At 41.8% G+C, this 18,865-nt stretch overlaps 2 protein-coding genes across 3 annotated transcripts in view; both read left to right on the top strand.

Annotated features, from left to right (window-relative positions):
- Positions 1-18,865, top strand: part of LOC132211130 (ubiquitin-conjugating enzyme E2 R2-like) — a 920,533-nt gene that overhangs the window by 244,449 nt on the left and 657,219 nt on the right. The window lies entirely within an intron of this gene.
- Positions 1-18,865, top strand: part of COG5 (component of oligomeric golgi complex 5) — a 196,409-nt gene that overhangs the window by 88,545 nt on the left and 88,999 nt on the right. The window contains exon 7 of the mRNA XM_059655688.1: positions 12,319-12,449. Coding sequence (XP_059511671.1) covers positions 12,319-12,449 — 131 coding nt within the window. The remainder of the gene's footprint in view (positions 1-12,318; positions 12,450-18,865) is intronic.

Here is an 18,865-nt window from a genome sequence, read left to right as displayed (position 1 = left end):
AAAAAAATATATATATCAAATATATAATGTATTTTGGGTGTAGTAGAGTTGGTGAATGAGATGGATAGGAACATAATTATGCCAGTTGGTTTAAGTTTTTCAGCCCCGATAAACATTAGAAGGAATTTTAAACTATCCTGAAAATGGGGAGATTTAATCTACCACAAAATAAGACTAGGATTTTTAACAAAAAAATATTTTTGAACTATAAGCAAAATCAATTTACATTTTTACTCTTTATTAGCAAGATACATTTTAGGTCTGTTCTCAATGCTAGCACTTCATTGTAGTATTAGAGATACCATTTTGTCCAGAGGTAATTTTTTTTAACAGCCTTATTAACATATAATTAACATGCCATATAATTTGCCCACTTAAAATGTTCAATTCAATTTTTTTCAGTATGAGTTATGCAATTGCAACCACAATCTGATTTTAGTACACTCTCATTACCCCCTCGCCCTGCCACAAAGAAACTCTGTATTCATTAGCTTCCCATTATCCCTACAAATCATGCAGCCCTAGGCACCACTATTCTGCTTTCTGTTTTCATAGATTCACCTATTCTGGATATTTCATATAAATAGAATGACATAGTATATCCTTTGTCATTAGCTCTTTCACTTAGTATATGTTTTTAAGACTCACCCATGTAGCATGTGTCAGTATTTTATTTTTTATTGCCAAAATATAGTCCATGTATGAATGTACCAAATTTTATTATCATCTGCTAGACATTTGAGTTATTTCTGCAAATATTTTCGCGACTGTATAGATTGTCTTTTCTGAGATTTGTTTTTGTGTGTGTGTGTTTTTAATAAAGCTAACACAATTTGAGAAATATAACTTACCACCTTTTAATGGACCTGCAGGAAAGGAAAACCCTGATACTACATCTTTTAAGGATATTATCCTTAGAAACTTGGAAAGATTAGGAAGAATGAATTAAGGAACTGAGAAGGATAGTGCAAGGTCAACTATTTTATTATAGTATTCTCCAGACTCTGTGTTTGGATCCTGTTCGCTTTTTCTGGTGTTCCTTTATCCAGCTTTCGAAATCTCACTACACCTGAGGTACTTCAAATATAACACCTGTATTCTTTGAGGTACCTCTGTTATAGTATACTAGAGGCTGGGTGTCTCTCAGCCCGGCCTGTGCCCTCTCGCAGTCTGGGACCCCTCGGGGGATGACCACCTGTTGGCTTAGGCCCACTTCCCGGGGGGGATTGGGCCTAAGCTGGCAATCAGACATCCCTCTGGCAGTCCCGGAGCCCTCGGGAGATGTCAACTAGCCAGCGGAGAGCAGGCCTAAGCTGCAGTCTGACATCCTTAGTGCTGCTGAGGAGGCGGGAGAGGCTCCCACCACCACCACTGTACTGGCAGCCATCAGCCTGGCTTGTGGCTGAACACAGCTCCTCCATGTGGGAGCGCACTGACCACCAGAGGGCAGCTCCTGCATTGAGCGTCTGCCCCCTGGTGGTCAGTGTGTGTCATAGTGACCAGTCATTCCCAGTCCTTCTGCTGTTAGGGTCAGTTTGCATATTACCCTTTTACTATATAGGATAGAGGCATGGTGCACGGGTGGGGGCCGGCTGGTTTGCCCTGAAGGGTGTCCCGGATCAGGGTGGGCTCCCGCTGGGGTGCCTGGCCAGCCTGGGTGAGGGCCTGATAGCTGTTTTCAGGCTGGTCACACCCCCTTCAGGGTGGGGGTCCCCACTGGGGTGCCTGACCAGTCTGGATGAGGGGCTGATGGCTGTTTTCAGGCTGGTCACACTCCCTTTAGGGTGGGGGTCTCTACTGGGGTGCCTGGCCAGTCTGGGTGAGGGGCTGAGGGCCGTTTTCAGGCTGGCCGGTGACTGAAACTCCCAGCCTCTCTCTCTTTTTTTTAATTCTGGGATTTATTTACCTTCTATAATTGAAACTTCGTTGCCGTCACTGGAGCTAAGAGCCAGCTCCTGCTCGCTCCAGCTCTGTGGCCATGGCCTGCTGAAAGCAGGTATCTGGGGTTTGTTTAGCTTCTATAATTGAAACTTCGTTGCTTTCAGAGCTCAGAGCTGGGCTGCGGCAGGCAGGGAACCTTGGCTTCTTACATCACTGGAGCAAGCAAGCTTCCTGCTCGCTTCAGCTGCGTGGCTGCCGGCCGCCATCTTGGTTGGGTTAATTTGCATATCGTGCTGATTAGCCAATGGGAGGCGTAGCGAAGGTACGGTCAATTACCATGCTTGTCTATTATTAGATAGGTTAGACTAGAGGCCCAGTGCACAAAAATTCATGCACTGGTGGTGGGGGTCCCTCAGCCCAGCCTGCCCCTCTCACAGTCCAGAAGCACTCAGGGGATGTCCTACTGACACTTCTGCGGAAGGTGACCGGGCCGATCACGGGAAGGCGCCACACCCATCACCATGCCGCTGCTGCCACTGCCAGCCGCTGTGGCTGCCTGCCCTCGGCCCTCACAGCTGCCACGGCCGCCTGCCCTAGGTCCTCACAGCCTCCGCGGCTTTGTCCGGAAGAATGTCCGGAAGGACATCTGGCTGTCCGGTCTAATTAGCATATTATGCTTTTATTATTATAGATTATTGGATCTACTATCTACCCAAATGGTGTGTAACTCTAAATTATCTCTCTCTTGGTGACAGAATTCATGCTATAACTTTCCACATTTCTCTTTTTATTTTTAGATGAAATTGGTTTAAATAGCAGGCAAGACCATATTTCTAGATGGTAAAATGTAGCCTGAGGCATATATGTGAAATAGAGAGAGAACATTGTTGATATGCTTTTGGCCTGATGTTTTCCTTGAGGAGGAAAAAAAAAATATATATATATATATATATATATATATATATATATATATATATATATACACACACACACACACTAATAAAAGAGAAAAATGGTAATTGGCGTACGACGATACCCTTTTCATTGGCTAATCAGGGCTATATGCAAATTAACTGCCAACTATGATTGGCAGTTAACTGCCAACTAAGATTGGCAGTTAACTGCCAACAAGATGGCGGTTAATTTGCATATGTAGGCACAATGCAGGGAGGTGAAAGGGAAAGCAGGAAGAAGCCCCCTGCCGCTGACAGTGATCGGAAACCCAGGGGGGAGCTAAGAGCTGGGGGGCAGGGCAAAGGCGGCCCTGGGGCCGCCTTTGCCCTGCCCCCCAGCCATGATCAGAGAATCAGGCGCCTTTTCCACCCTGGCCAGTGATAGCAGGAAGTAGGGGTGGAGCCAGCGATGGGAGCTGGACACGGTCGAAGCTGGCAGTCCCGGGAGCTAGGGGTCCCTTGCCTGGGCCTAAAGCGGAGCCCACGATCGCGGGGCCGCTGCAGCTGTGGGTCCCCGCTGCCTGAGCCGGACGCCTCAGCCAGAGGCGTTAGGCCTGGGCAGGGGCGGAGCCTGCAACTGCGGGGAGCTGGGGGTCCCTTGCCCAGGCCTGACACCTCTGCCGGAGGCCTCAGGCCTGGTCAAGGGGCCGATCCGGTGATTGGTGATCGGAGGGTGATGAGGGTCAACTCCTCTGGCCGAGGCATCAGGCCTGGGCAGGGGGCTGAGCCGGGGATTGGGGGAATATGATGGTCCCCTTGCCCAGGCCTGAAGCCTGGGTCAGAGGCGTCAGGCTTGGGCAGGGGGTGGAGCAAGCGATCAGAGGGAGATGGGGGTCCCCTGCCCAGGCATGATTCCTGGGCCAGAGGCCTCAGGCCTGGGCGGGGGCCAGAGCCAGTTATCGGGGGGAGATGGGGGTCCTCTGTCCAAGCCTGACACCACTGGTGGAGGCGTCAGGCCTGGGCAAGGGGCCGATCAGGTGATCAGAGGGTGATGGGGGTCTACACCTCTGGCTGAGGCATCAGGCCTGGGCAAGGGGCAGAGCCAGCAATCGGAGGGGTCTGGGGGTCCCCTGCCCAGGCCTGATGCCTGGGCCAGAGGCATCAGGCCTGGGCTGGGGGCAGAACCAGTGATGGGGGGAAATGAGGGTCCCCTGCCCAGGCCTGACACCTCTGTCAGAGGCGTCAGGCCTGGGCAAGGGGCCGATCCTGCGATTGGAGGGTGATGGGGGTCAACGCCTGAGGGCTCCCAGTATGTGAGAGGGGGCAGGCTGGGCTGAGGGGCACTCCCCCCCCCCACACCCAGTGCACGAATTTCGTGCACTGGGCCCTTAGTGTGTGTGTGTGTGTGTGTGTGTGTGTGTGTATGTGTGTATATATATGTATATATATATATATATATTCTCCTATATAATAAAGAGGTAATATGCAAATTGACCATCACTCCAACACACAAGATGGCCGCCCCAATGTGGACACAAGATGGCCAGCAGGGAAGGGCAGTTGGGAGGGACCAGGCCTGCAAGGGAGGGCAGTTGGGGGTGACCAGGCTGGCAGGGGAGGTCAGTTGGGGGGGACCGGGCCTGCAGGGGAGGGCAGTTGTGGGTGACCGGGCTGGTAGAGGAGGGCAGTTGGGGGGACCAGGCCTGCAGGGGAGGGCAGTTAGGCATCGATCAGGCTGACAGGGGAGTGGTTAGGGGGTGATCAGGCTGGCAGTCAGAAGCGGTTAGGGGCAATTAGGCAGGCAGGCGAGCGGTTGGGAGCCAGCAGTCCTGGATTGTGAGAGGGATCCCAGATTGCAGAGGGTACAGGCTGGGTTGTGGGACACGGCTCCCTCCCCCCCCACCCCCCGCACAAATTTCTTGCACCGGGCCTCTAGTATATGTGTGTGTGTGTGTGTGTGTATTAGAAGTTTTATTCTTTTAAACACCTGCATATTATTCATCGCACCTCCATCCATATCCTGATTATTTCTTCTTCAGAGCCAGATTCCTAGTCCTTTAAATTGTGCAAGATTTCCTTTCTTTATCAAATATCACATTTACTCAGTTCATGGTTCATAATTTGGTATATAGAGAAAAATTCTTATTAAACTAACATGGTAGACTTATCATTTTGAGGAGTATTTTTGTATTTCAAAAGTTCACAGATTTTACTAAATAAATCCCTGATTGATAGAATTTAAAGTGTTTTAGTGAAGTGAATAACTTTGGGCAGTGCGGGAGATTTTTGAGCATTAGTCATTAAAACTTAGCACATATGGTCTAAGTAAATGCCAGAAGAAATACAAGCAACATGCTATGAAAATTCAGGAGGTAGATAAATTATTTACAGTTTGGGAGAGTAGGAAGGATGTTATGGGTGTAGTTAGCACTAAAGATAGGATTTTATGGGGATGTTTGGAAATTGGAAAGGTGCAAGCATTTAGGGTTGGGGGTCATAGTATTTTAGTTTGACCAAAATTTAAGCTCTGGATTATTGGTTAAATATAGTGGATTGAATACACACCTTTATTTCTGCATCTGCTTGAAATCCAGTACAATGACAGTAAAAACATAAAAAGGTATAAATCCACAATGACAAAGATTGCAAAAGAGATACAGCAGAAGAGAAATTAGCAGAATTTTGGAATGTGGAAAGCAGATCAGTGAGGGTTAATTGGTTTATTAAGGAGTAGTCAGTGGAAACAGAAATATCTGCAAAGGGAGAAGCCAAGAAGAAGCATGTCACCCATGGAATTCTGGAAAGGCTCAGAGCTGGTAGCATCACAGGCTCTTGAGGATGGGATAGAGAATGGTACTAAAATGGGGATGCCTCTAGTTATAGATATAAAAGGCTAATATGCTAAGTGTTTGTCCGACCAGCAGCTTTGACATGCACTGACCACAAGGGGGCAGATGCTGAACGTAGGAGGCTGCCAAGTGCAGTGACTGGACAGCAGCGGTTCTCGGGTGACACTCCCCAGAACCAAAGAGGAGGGAGCCCGATTCCTCGCGGGGCCACATGATTCCATCTTCGGCTGTGGGTTATGTTGTTGCTGGGGCACTGTTGGCCCAAATCTGGTTTACTGCACACTTGCATTTGCGTTGCACACCCTTTGTGACAGTAACTTTGCAGAGTGCCCTCTCGCACTCCAGGACCCCTTGGGGGATGTTGGAGAGCCGGTTTCAGCCTGATTCCCGCAGACCAAGCCGAGGGATCCCACCTGCCGGAGGGACCCCACTCACTCTGCAGATACCCTTTGAGCCACAGTGCCACTTCAGGTGTGGCCGGCCAGGGAGGGACCATGGGAGGTTGGCTCCAGGGTGTGTCCGGCCCGTCTTGCCCAGTCCCACCCTGCCAGCCACCTTCTAAATAAGTTCCTTTCAATGTGCACAAATCTGTGCACCAGGTCAGTAGTCTATCATGATAATGGCCACAAATAAATTTGCTCATTGTGTGTGTGTGTGTGTGTGTGTGTGTGTAATTAATAAAGAAAACTACTGTTTTCTTCCCTGTCTTTCTACCCTTTTTTTCTTTCTGCTCCTTACTGAGTACACTAATACATACTCTTCTTTGCTTTTTTTTTTCTTCACCTGGAGGAAGGACTAAAACTAGACTGTCTTATAACTATTAGAAGTTCTGAGCCTAGGCCAGGGCTTGAGATAATCGTGTTTAATAAAAGGCTAATAGACAAATTGTCCCCTCGGGAGTTTCAGAGATTGGGAGTTCGATCACTGGCTATGATGTGTGCTGACCACCAGGAGGCGGCATGGAACATAGCTGGCGACCAGCAGCAGTGGCAGGGTGCTGAGGGAGTGAGGGAAGGAGGAGCGGGGAACCTGATTGGCCCTGATCACCAGCCAGGCCTAGGGACCCTACCAGTGCATGAATTTCATGCACTGGGCCTCTAGTTTTTGTATGTGGTATAAGGTGAGGGCCCAACTTCATTCTTCTGCATGTAGATATTCTGTGCTCCTAATTCTATTTGTTGAAAACACTACCCTTTCTTATTTGATGGCCTTGGTACCCTAATCTTGATAAAAATCATTTGACCATATATGCAAAGGTTTATTTTGTGCTCTCTGTTTTATTCCACTGGTTTATATATCCGTCTTTATGCCAGCATCATAGTTTTTATTACTGTAGCTTTGTAATAAGTTTTTCTTGAAATCAGGAAGTATGAGACCTTCAATTTTCTTCTTCTTTTTCAATATTGTTTTGGCTATTCAGGAGATTCCATATGAATTTTAAGATGACCTTTTCTATTTCTGCAAAAAATGCCATTGGGATTTTCTTTAGGGATTGCATTAAATCTGTAGATCACTTTGAGAAATATTTTATCTTAACTATTTTATTCTTCTAATCCATGAACATCAGATATCTTTCCATTTCTTTATGTCATCTTTAATTTCTTTCTGCAGTGTTCTTTAGTTTTCAGAGTACAAGTCTTTTGTCTACTTGGTTAAGTTAATTCCTAAGTATTTTATTCTTTTTGATGCTATTTATTGTAAATGGGATTGTTTTCTTAATTTCCTTTTCAGATTGTTCATTGTGATTGTATAGTAAGGCAGTGATTTTTATTTGTTAATTCTGTATCCTGCAGCTTTCCTGAATTCATTTATTATTTTTAACATTTTTTTTGTGTGTGGAATCTTTAGTGGTTTTTTTATATACGATCATTTGTCTGTGAGCAGAACTAATTTTATTTATTTATTTCCAATTTAGATGTCTTTTATTCCTTTCCTACGTAATTCTTCTGGCTAGGACTTCCAGTACTATGTTGAATACCTTTTGTGTGTGTGTGGCCGTGGGCGGGGGGGGGGGGGGGGGGGGGAGGGAGTCCTTGGTTAACTAAAATGTTACACCAAAACTATTGCCTTTTAGTATATGTCCTTGCCTTCAGTACTATACTCATGTTATCATTATTAGTTTCAATATCCTTAGATTATATCCCCAGTGGATTGGATGGTTCCATTTTAAGTGTGTGCGTGTGTGATCAGTTATTTTTGGATTGCCAACATGGTTTGGAGCCTGGCATATTTTGCTGTCTTAAATTTTATTTTATCCTAGGAATGTTTTCTCTCATTTCCTTATGCTTAATTTTTCAACTTAACTATAAACAGCTATTTTTGTAGCACACTTGATTTTTTTCACTTGACATATTCTCCTTGATGATTCTTTTTTCACCTCATATTTTAATGCTTATGCTAAAGTGTATATGGCGGTAATAAATCTGATTTCTGAGACTTACTTTAAAAAGCTTCAGCAAAACAAACAAACAGTGGAGTTTGGGGTATAAACAAAATAGGATTGGTAAATGATGAGAGTTGTTGAAACTCAGTAATAGGGTACTGTGGTCTCATTTGACCATTTTATATTCTTTTATGAAATTTTTATAATAAAATGTTAAAGAAAACCCACATTTACTGGTTGAAATAACATTTCTTTAAGTTCTATGTATAGAGGTTGACCTTTATTTAAGTCAGTATTTGGAAATAATAGGACTTTTTAAGGTACTAACAATACCTGATGTTACCAGAATAAAAAGAATGTATTTATGCCCTGGCAGGGTAGCTCAGTTGTTTGGAGCGTCCTCTCACTACACCAAGGTTATGAGTTTGATCTCTGGTCGAACCAATGAGTGGGTGGAACAACTGATCGATATTTCCCTCCCTCTGACCCTCCGCCCCTCCATCCCTCCCTCCCTCTTTCTGTAAAAATCAATCAATCAATGATAAAAATGTATAAAAAAAACTATATTTCATGTATTATATTCTCTGTACTTCAGTGGATTTCCCCTCTTATTATTTTGAAAAATGTTATACTAGAGAAAAATTGAAAACAAATAATAAAGTAAATGAATACTCTTTACCCATACCTACATCTACCAATTATAAAAATTTGGTCATGTCTATAGATATTCTTTATAGATATCCTCACTGATTTTCTGTGTGCCTTATCTATCAATTATTGAAAAAAGGACATATAAATATCTAGCTATAACTAGAGCTTTTTCTGTTTCATTTTTGTTTGTTTTTGCAACATGTATATTGAACTCTGTTATTATGTGCAAAAACACTTAGGATAAACAGTGTGGTGATTTTGGGGGAGGGGATAGATGGAGGTGGAAGAGGGAAAATTAAAATTTTTTAAAATAAAATTCATGCCCTACATAACTTTTAAGACTAGCCATCAGAATCAATTTGTTCATAATTTGTTAATATTTCTAGCAAGGTTGTTTAAAATACTATAAATAATAGATGCATACATTAAAATAAAAAATACACATTTTGTGCCTAATTTAATGCCTTCCACATGCCAGGTCTTCAAAAATTACAGTTTTTATTATTGGAATCACCGTTATCATCTGAAGTTTTTGGCTCCAATCCCTAGATGTGTTTCACAGAGAGCAAGAGCAGATGTAAAAAAAACTTGAACACTGATAATGATTGTATGACAGATAAACAGGAGGGGAAAATTGAGTGTTATCCCTCCATTCCCCTTGTGGAGAGGGGGTGAGGTGGTGTTGCTACATTTGTTTTCTGTTACTTCCCCCCTTCCCATTGAAAAGCAGGTTTGTAGAATAATCAGAAAATAATATGACTCTCACTCCAACCCCCCCTCATCCCGGCCCCCAGAACACTTTGTACTCTAAATCTAGCTTGTCTTTAGGTTATTTCTTAGAGTAAATGATTAAAAATATAGTGTTGATAAGCAAGGGGAAGGAAGTGGGAGAGGGAAGTGATTAGATCATGTGATATGTGCCATTTTTATTTTTAAAAAGTATTGGGATTAATTATTTATATTTGTTTCTCCCTTGTTAGATTGTAGACCCTGTGAGGACATTAATAGCATTTACTTTTTCTTTTGTTCCCATAGCACCTGGAATAATGTACATTTTATTGTATTGTTCAATGTATCTTTCAAAGTTAACTTTGTGCTTTTCCTTTCTATTTTATTTTATTTTAAAAAAAATATATTTTATTGATTTTTTACAGAGAGGAAGGGAAGGGGATAGAGATTTAGAAACATCGATGAGAGAGAAACATCGATCAGCTGCCTCCTGCACACCCCCTACTGAGGATGTGCCCGCAACCAAGGTACATGCCCTTGACCGGAATCGAACCTGGGACCTTTCAGTCTGCAGGCCGATGCTCTATCCACTGAGCCAAACCGGTTAGGGCTTTCTTTCTATTTTAGATTTTCTACTTGTGGTCAGAATTTATGTCCTATTCATTTCTGTGTGTTTGTGACTTATAAATGATTGATACTCAATAAATGGGTTGAATGAACGATTTAAAGTGTCTTCAGAGTTATAGGTCAGCATTCATAAGAATAAAGCAACTTTTGGCTTTACTTATCTCTATGAATTTATAACTGGAAAATACCTTAGGGTTTAAATATTCTGGATCTTTAATTTTCAAATGAAGTAACTGGTACCAAAGATTGTAAGACTTATACAATTCAGAAACATATGGTAGAGGTAAAGTTAGAAACCGTCCCTATCTCTTACTCATGGTGCTTTTCTTTCTTTGTTTTTACTTAATTGTGATATTTTTCTTCTATAGGAAACAAATAGAAAAGAAACACGTTTATAGCCAGCTTCAAAGAAAAATAATATTTTCTATAGACTGTATGTCCAGTTTGGTTCTATGTGTTCTAGTATGTGTTTTCAGGGTATACATAGCATTTCCTCACTGATCATTACCACACTGTGGTCAAATAGAATTTTCTCAAAATTCTCTGAAAAATAAAATTTTAAATATCAGATTTAAAATTTTTTCCATGGATTATAATCCATCCCACATTTACTTAGTGGAAGTAGATAAGTATATAAAATATTTTGGCATTCATTTATTTTTATTCTAATGATAGTCTTAAGAATTATGTAGGGCATAAATTTATTTTAAAATTTTTAAAATTTTATTTTTCAATTACAGTTGACATTTAATATTTAGTGCCTGTGTAGGGCATGATTTTTAAATTATTGGCACTATAGATTTTAAAAAATGAGGCCAAATGAAACTATATCACTTAACTATGATCATCTAGAGAGTAAATTATGAACCCAAATGATTTATAGGTATTTTCTTTCCACTGTGGTAAGGCAGATGTCCTTTTAGATATATACATTTTTTTAAAAAAATTGTCATGGTTAAAGTACAGTTAACAATAACTACTATGTCATTTCCTTTTGTCCTCTTGGGTAGAACTAACTATAAGGTGTTCAATCAGCAGACATTCAAGTGTTACTAAGCAGTTTGTATTATACTGGATGCTTTAATGTAGTTTCACCTAGTCAGCGATGGCGAACCTTTTGAGCTCGGTCTGTCAGCATTTTGAAAAACCCTAACTTAACTCTGGTGCCATGTCACATATAAAAATTTTTTGATATTTGCAGCCATCGTAAAACAAAGACTTATATTTTTGATATTTATTTTATATATTTAAATGCCATTTAACAAAGACAAATCAACCAAAAAAATGAGTTTGTGTGTCACCTCTGACACGCGTGTCATAGATTCGCCATCACTGACCTAGGTAGTAATTGTGACCCAGTTTAAATAAGATCGGATGATATGTAGGAGTTAGGGATTATTTTAATGACTTAAAATTTAAAAATTCTAATTAAGGGAATGCAGTGAAAAACACATTTGATATTTTATTGAGTACCTAGAAAACAAAGTCCTCTATATAAATCAATTTTGTTATAAATAATTTATCTTAATAAAGTAGAAAATAAGAATTTTAGAATGGTGTCTAAGATACTTAATGAAACCTTAACCTTTATTTGTAGCATTTTAGTTACCTTATATATGTCTGAGATTAAGCCAAAAATTTAATAATAAAAATTTCAAACTCTAAATATGCAGAGACAGTTTTTATGAACATTTTGGTATATATATTTTCACACTTCTTGCTTTGTATAAATACTATAAATAAGTTTATAGTATATAGCATTAAGTTCTCTTTGTAATTTTTTTCACTCAGTAATATGAAATTTTTTTTAGTATAGGTAACTATTAGAACTACACGAATCCTGTAAACAGGAAGCATGCTAAGTTTTTTTCATAATTTGTTAATCATTCTCCAAATGTTGGACATTTATTTCAAATGCTATCTTATTATAGAGTACTTTTTTAAAGCAGTCTTGCAAATTGAAAATTTTTAAAGATAATCAGGTTATTTACTTGCATTAAGATAAATTTGACACTACTTTTTATATAATCTGTTCACATTACTTTGAATTTATGATAGTCATAATTTCTACTCTTGCTTTACCAACTCTCTTATTTGGAACCTTTGGCTCTGGAATAGAGTTATTTATTGAGCAGAAAAGGTTTGGATATTTTTAAAAATACATATATTTTAGAATACAGATTTTGAAATGGAATAGTGTGCAGCAGCAAATTCATAGTACTTAGAACAAGTTAGACATGACGCTTTGATATTTTGATATGTACCTGACATTGAAAGATTTAAATGTGTGTGTTTTTTTAAATAGATTATCTTTCTCAAGGAATAGATCTTTCTGGAATTGAAGTAATAGAAAATGATCTACTTTTTATTGCAAGAGCTCGACTTGAAGTGGAAAATCAAGCTAAGCGCCTCCTGGAGCAGGGTGTGGAGACTCAGGTAATAAAAATATCTATCGCCTTCTTAATGTGGAAAATATATCATAATACAGATTAACATTTAACTTTGCAATTACAAAAGTAATATGTTTTCATTTTATCACTGAAGAACTATAATTTGATTTGGAGAATAGAGCATAAAATAAGTACAGGGAAAAGTTATTTGGTATAATTATTTAATTCTAAAAATATATTCTCTAAGATTTATAACATAAAAGGTATATAATCCTATACAATAAAAGCATAGTATGCAAATTGTCCAGTCGACCAGGAGTTCCTTCGGGAGTTCAACCAGGGGGCAGGGCCAAGGGAAGGAAGGGAGACCCCTGGTGGTGGCAGGCGGCCGGGGGAAGGGAGGAAGTACCCAGCTGGCAGCTGGCAGCCGCTAGGGACCCTGGGCCTCTAGTACAAAGAATATTTTTATGTAATGTGTATATGTAAATGATAGTTAATATCTGGATTGAGAGGTGTTAGGAGGTTAATGGAAACCCAGATATGGCAACAGTCTACCTCTGGAGGCTGTATTGGGGAGGGTTCAACAAAGGAATATGCTTGCTTTGCTCAAAGCACTGCTATTCATTTCAGCCTTTCAGCAGCCCAATAAGGTTGTTGTTGTTATTATTTCTATATCAAAAATGAGGATGTTGAGAGTTTAAATAATTTTTCCCATTTTAATTATGTTTTAAATTAGAGTTGATGTACAATATTATATTAGTTTCAAGTGTACAACCCAATGATTAGACAAAGTGATCTCCCCAATAAATCTAGTACCCATCTGACATCATGCATACTCATTAGAATACTAGAGGCCCGGTGCACAAAAATTTGTGCACTCGGCGGGGAGGGGGGTCCCTCAGCCCGGCCTGTGCCCTCTCGCAGTCTGGGACCCCTCGGAAGATAACGACCTGCTGGCTTAGGCCTACTCCCGGGTGGCAGAGGGCAGGCCCAATCCCTAGGTGCAGCCCCTGGTTGGGCTCAGAGCAGGGCCGATTGGGGAGTTGGGGCGCTGCCCCCTGTCATGCACAGAGCAGGTCAGATTGGGAGGTTTCGATGCCACCCTCAGTCAAACTCAGGGTAGGGCCGATTGGGGTATTGGGGCAGCGCCCCCTGTCACACTCAAGGCAGGATCGATGGGGAGGTTGCAAGCACCACCCCCTGTCACGCACAGAGCAGGGCCCATCATGGGGGTTGGGGCTCCGTACCCTGTCATGCACAGAGCAGGGCCAATCGGGGTTGGGGCGCTGCCCCATGTCACGCACAGAGCAGGGCCCATTGGGGGGTTGGGGCTCCGTACCCTGTCATGCACAGAGCAGGGCCGATCAGGGGGTTGAGGAGCTCCCCCCTGTCACTCACAGAGTAGGGCCGATAGGGGAGTTGGGGCACCGCCCCCTGTCACACTCAGGGCAGGGTGGATCAGGGGGTTTGGGCGCCACCCTCTATCACCCACAGAGCAGGGCCGATCAGGTGGTTGGGGCGCCGCCACTCTCACACTCAGGACAGGGCTGATGGGGAGGTTATGGCTCTACCCTGTCACACACAGAGCAGGGCCCATGGGGGGGGCGGTTGGGGCGCCGCACCTTGTCACACACAGAGCAGGGCTGATCAGGGGGTTGGGGCGCCGCACCCTGTCACACACAGAGCTGCAGGGCGATCAGGGGGTGGGGGCGCCGCACCCTGTCACACACAGAGCCGCACGCGATCAGGGGGTTTGGGCGCTGGCCCCTGTCACGCTGATCCCGGTGCTGGGAGGCCTCGCGGCTCCGCTGATCCCGGTGCTGGGAGGCATATTACCCTTCTACTATATAGGATAGAGGCCTGGTGCATGGGTGGGGCTGGAGGTAATAGAGGAAAGCACCAATCCTACTCTTAAAAAATGGATATAAGAGAGCATTTGAGGTTTTTCTTTTTAATGCTTGCTTTTAAAAAATAAAAAAGGGGGAATTTGCCGGGAGCCGGTCCATGCTTGCTGTTTCAAGGGACCTGGCATATATGGCATATGGTTCTTAATATGTTTGCTCACCTTCTTGGCGCTGTGTTTTAACCAAGGTCACCTCTCCGAGAAAGGTTGAATCCCCAGGTAGGGATTTTCCCCTGAAGTTAGGGAGGGAATAAAACCCCTCAACTAAGTGCCAGGCGGGTAATTAATCACTTTAACTATGAATAATCATGCTTAAGCTACATAATCTTTACTCCCTGGAATGGAGATAAGAAACGCCCTAACCTTTGTAATAGAGATTGATAGGATTGAATCAACTGGTATAAATACAGATGTAACAAGACAGCAACACACACAATTAGGAGACAGAATTCAGAAGACAGAACCTACGCGGAGCCTGGAGACAGAAGAACTTCGCTGGAGAGAACATGGCAATAGATCCTGGACTGAACCTGACTATAGAACATGGCAAGAGAACCTGACTAGAACCTGAGCAGAACCTCTCTGGAGATCCAGACCAGAACTTGGCTGTAGATCCTGGCTGTAGATCCTGGCTAGGCTGCTGATCAACTGAACACTGTCTCTGTGTCCTTCCTTCTTCGCTGACTCCATCAACGCCTTTGGGAACCCCTGGACCCGCTGGGGTCGGACCCCGGCACTGAAGGGTGTCCTGGATCAGGGTGGGGGTCCCCACTGGGGTGCCTGGCCAGCCTGGGTGAGGGGATGATGGCTGTTTGCAGCTGGTCACACACCCTTCAGAGTGGGGGTCCCCACTGGGGTGCCTGGCCAGTCTGGGTGAAGGGCTGAGGGCTGTTTTCAGGCTGGGGGTGACTGAAGCTGCCAACTGCTCCTTTTTTCTTTTTTTTTTCTTTTTATTCTGGGCCAGCTTTAGCTCTGGCTCCAGGTCTGAGGCCTCTGCTGCTGAAAGTACGTTTCTGGCCTTTGCTTACAATGTTGCGATCCTGCTGGCTGAAGCCCGGCGGACTAAAGCAGGTTTCTGGGGTTTTGTTTAGCTTCTATATTTGTTACAATGTTTCTTAAACTGCAAGCTCAGAGGCCGGCAAGGCAGGCAGGGAACGTTGGAGTCCTCCGTCACTGAAGCAAGCAAGCCTCATGTTAGTTTCAAGCTGCCTGGCTGCCGGCCGCCATCTTGGCTGGCAGTTAATTTGCGTATCTCTCTGATTAGCCAATGGGAAGGGTAGCGGTCGTACGCTAATTTCCATGTTTCTCTTTTATTAGATAGGATTTTTGACTATATTCTCTAGGCTGTACTTTACATCTCCATGATGTTGTTTATCTATCAATTTGTACTTCTTAACCCTTTCTCCTTTTTCATCCATCTATTTTATTTTGCTTTATTTTTTTATCAGAGATCATAAAAAGAGTGATTTTCAATTTTTATTATTCCTCTAATCATTAGCTGTGATTCTTTTGTAAAAAGTAATTTTCACTCATCAACTAAGGATACTTGGTTACCCTGAATGCAGTTTTAAAAAAATTATGGATAAATATTAAAATTTGCACTTCAATTAAAATGTTTATACTACCCAAAGCAATCTACAGATTAAATGCAATTCCTATCAAGATACCAATGTTGTATTACACAGAACTAGAACAAGTATTTCAAAATTTTGTGACCACAAAAGACCCCAAATAGCAACAGGGATCTTGAGAAAGAAGAATAAAGTTGGAGGAATCATATCAAACTATACTACAAGGCCACAGTAATCAAAACAGCATGGTACTAGCATAAAAACAGACATATAGATCAATGGAATAGAATAGAGAGCCCAGAAATAAACCCTAGTAAACACTAATTGAAAAGAATATATGTACCTCTGTGTTCATTGCAGTTATTATTATTTCTATATCAAAAATGAGGATGCTGAGAGTTTAAATAATTTATAATAGTCAAGATTTGGAAGCAGCCGAAGTATCCATCATAGATGAGTGGATAAAAAAGCTGTGGTACATTTATACAATGAAATACTACACTGCCATAAAAAGGAGGAAATTTTTACCCTTTGTGATGACATGCATGCACTTGGAGAACATATGCTAAGTGAAATAAGCCAGTCAGAGAAAGACAATTACCATATGATTTCACTCATATGTGGAATTTAATGAACAAACTGAACTACCAAGCAAAATAGAGACAGACCCATAGTTAGAGAACAGGCAGACAGTTCTGGTTGTGTGTGTGTGTGTGTGGGGGGGGGGGTGTTGGGGTGATGGTGGAGGGATTGAGAAAAAAAAAGAACTTATGGATATGGACAACAATGTGGTGATTGAGTCGGGAGAGGGATGGGTGGAGGTAGAAGAGAGCATAAAGAGGATAAATGGTGATGGAAAAAATACGATAAATATAAATGAATGAATGAATGAATGAATGAATGAATGAATGAATTTCGCACTTTCATTACCAATTTACAGGGTAATGAGTTGATATAATAGTCACATCCAGTAGTAACAAATGAGGCATTATTTTTTCTCTTTTGTTTTTCTTTCATTTTTTAAAAGTATTATTATGGACTCATGAATTTTTACATATTGTATTTCAGTCAGTTTGGTACTGGATGAGACTGCCAGAGTTGTAGCAAGAAGCTAGACTGACAGTGGCTTAACCAAGTAGATATTTAGATGTGGGTGGTGGCAACATTGTTCCAGCTATTCAACAAGGATTTGGTCTTTCTTTCCACTCTGTCATCTTTAGTGTCCTCTTAACTTGTCATGTCATAGTCACAAGATAACTGTCGCACCCCTAGATATTATGTTCATATTCAAGGTGTGGAGATGGGGCTGTGTCAGGGGCCAGTCAGAAGGCAGTGTTACAAAAACCTTTTCTAAAATTGTCAACAGAGCTGTCCTTATGTCTCATGGGCCACATGTGGGTCATAGTGTCACCCCAGTTGTCAGGAGGACTGTGAAAGCAAGTATGTAGCAAAAATGAGCAGAATTGTCAACATTGGCTTAGGCCAGTGGTCGGCAAACTGCAGCTCGCGAGCCACATGCGGCTCTTTGGCCCCTTGAGTCTGGCTCTTCCACAAAATATCAACTTCTGCGCATGGGCCACAAAGTTTCAATTGCACTGTACGTTTGCGCCCGCACGTGGTATTTTGTGGAAGAGCCACACTCAAAGAGCCGCATGTGGCTCGCCAGCTGCAGTTTGCCGACCACTGGCTTAGGCTATTCATGAGCCATTGCCTGGGGCAGTGCACATTTTCACCCCTGAAGAAAATTAGGTTTTTACTAATCAGAAACAATAGGGGATTAACTAGTTATTCTTGCTGTAATATTTTTGGTAAAGCATGGAATGACTAGAATTTTAAAAATAAGCCATGTGTAAATATTTAACTCAAAATTTTATATAAAAGGTTAAGATTTGGGGCTTGACTTAATGTTTCATGATTAGTTTCATTGTCCTATAAAATTCATTTTATTATTGAACACATTTTGGTGTCCTTGAAATATTACCTAATATTACCCAATATGATGAAATCCCATACAACAAAAGGTTGAGGGTTCGATTTCAGGTAAGGGCACATACCTAGGTTTCAGGTTCAATCCCCGCTTTGGACGAGTATGGGAGGCAACCAATTGATGTTTCTCGAGAATGTCATATCGATGTTTCTCTCTCTCTTCCTCTCTCTCTTTCTCTTTCTCTCTCACCATCCCCACACCCTTCCTCTCTCTAAAAATGAATTGAGAAAAAAAAACACCCACCATATCCTTAGGTGAGGATTTAAAAAAAAAAATTTGGAAGTTAATATAATCCTTTTCCCCCTCCATATTGATTATTCCTTTGCTGTCTTCTCCGTTTTCTTAGGGTCTCTCTGTGTTATCACTTCTTTTCTGTAGACCCTTCTTCTTCCAAACCATGTTCACTTTCTTAATTATCCTCTTCTTCCTTTTTTCTCTCTCCTTTTCTCCTAGCCTTAGTACAGCTCTTCATTTTTTTCTGCTTCTCTTTAAAACGAACTAGAATAAAGCTGATTTTTGGTTGATAAGATCATATTATGCTATTAAATATCCTGCTTAGTCTCTTAATTTCATTTGGGTTTGTACTGTTGACTGCTGATTGTTAACAGGTTCTGAAATAATCACATTAGGTTAGCTGAGAAGTACATATCAAGCATTAATAGCTTCATGTTCCTGAATCAGAAAAGCCACTGGTGAGCTCTGAATCGAAACCAAGGTAGCTAATATAATTCTTGCTTTTAAATTACATTATTTAATGTGATTCTTTCTTCTTTTACTACATGTAATCTCCCATGCAGCTTCATTAAGTTTTCAGTGTTTTAGGCCTGCCATGTATGTATCATATTGTGATGTATGCACACAGATATTATAGTCTTAAATATTTTGTCCTGAAATTTGCCTGTTATGTATAAGGTGTTGTGAGTTTATTAATACCACTCTTGATAAACAAAATATTTGGATTTTAAACTCCCTCAATTATTGTGCATCATTAGGGGCTGTGC

This window comes from Myotis daubentonii, chromosome 10, assembly GCF_963259705.1.
Source record: "Myotis daubentonii chromosome 10, mMyoDau2.1, whole genome shotgun sequence".
Classification (NCBI taxonomy): Eukaryota; Metazoa; Chordata; class Mammalia; order Chiroptera; family Vespertilionidae; genus Myotis; species Myotis daubentonii.
Note: the sequence above shows the minus strand (reverse complement) of the source record. Positions and strands in the feature narration are given on the sequence as shown.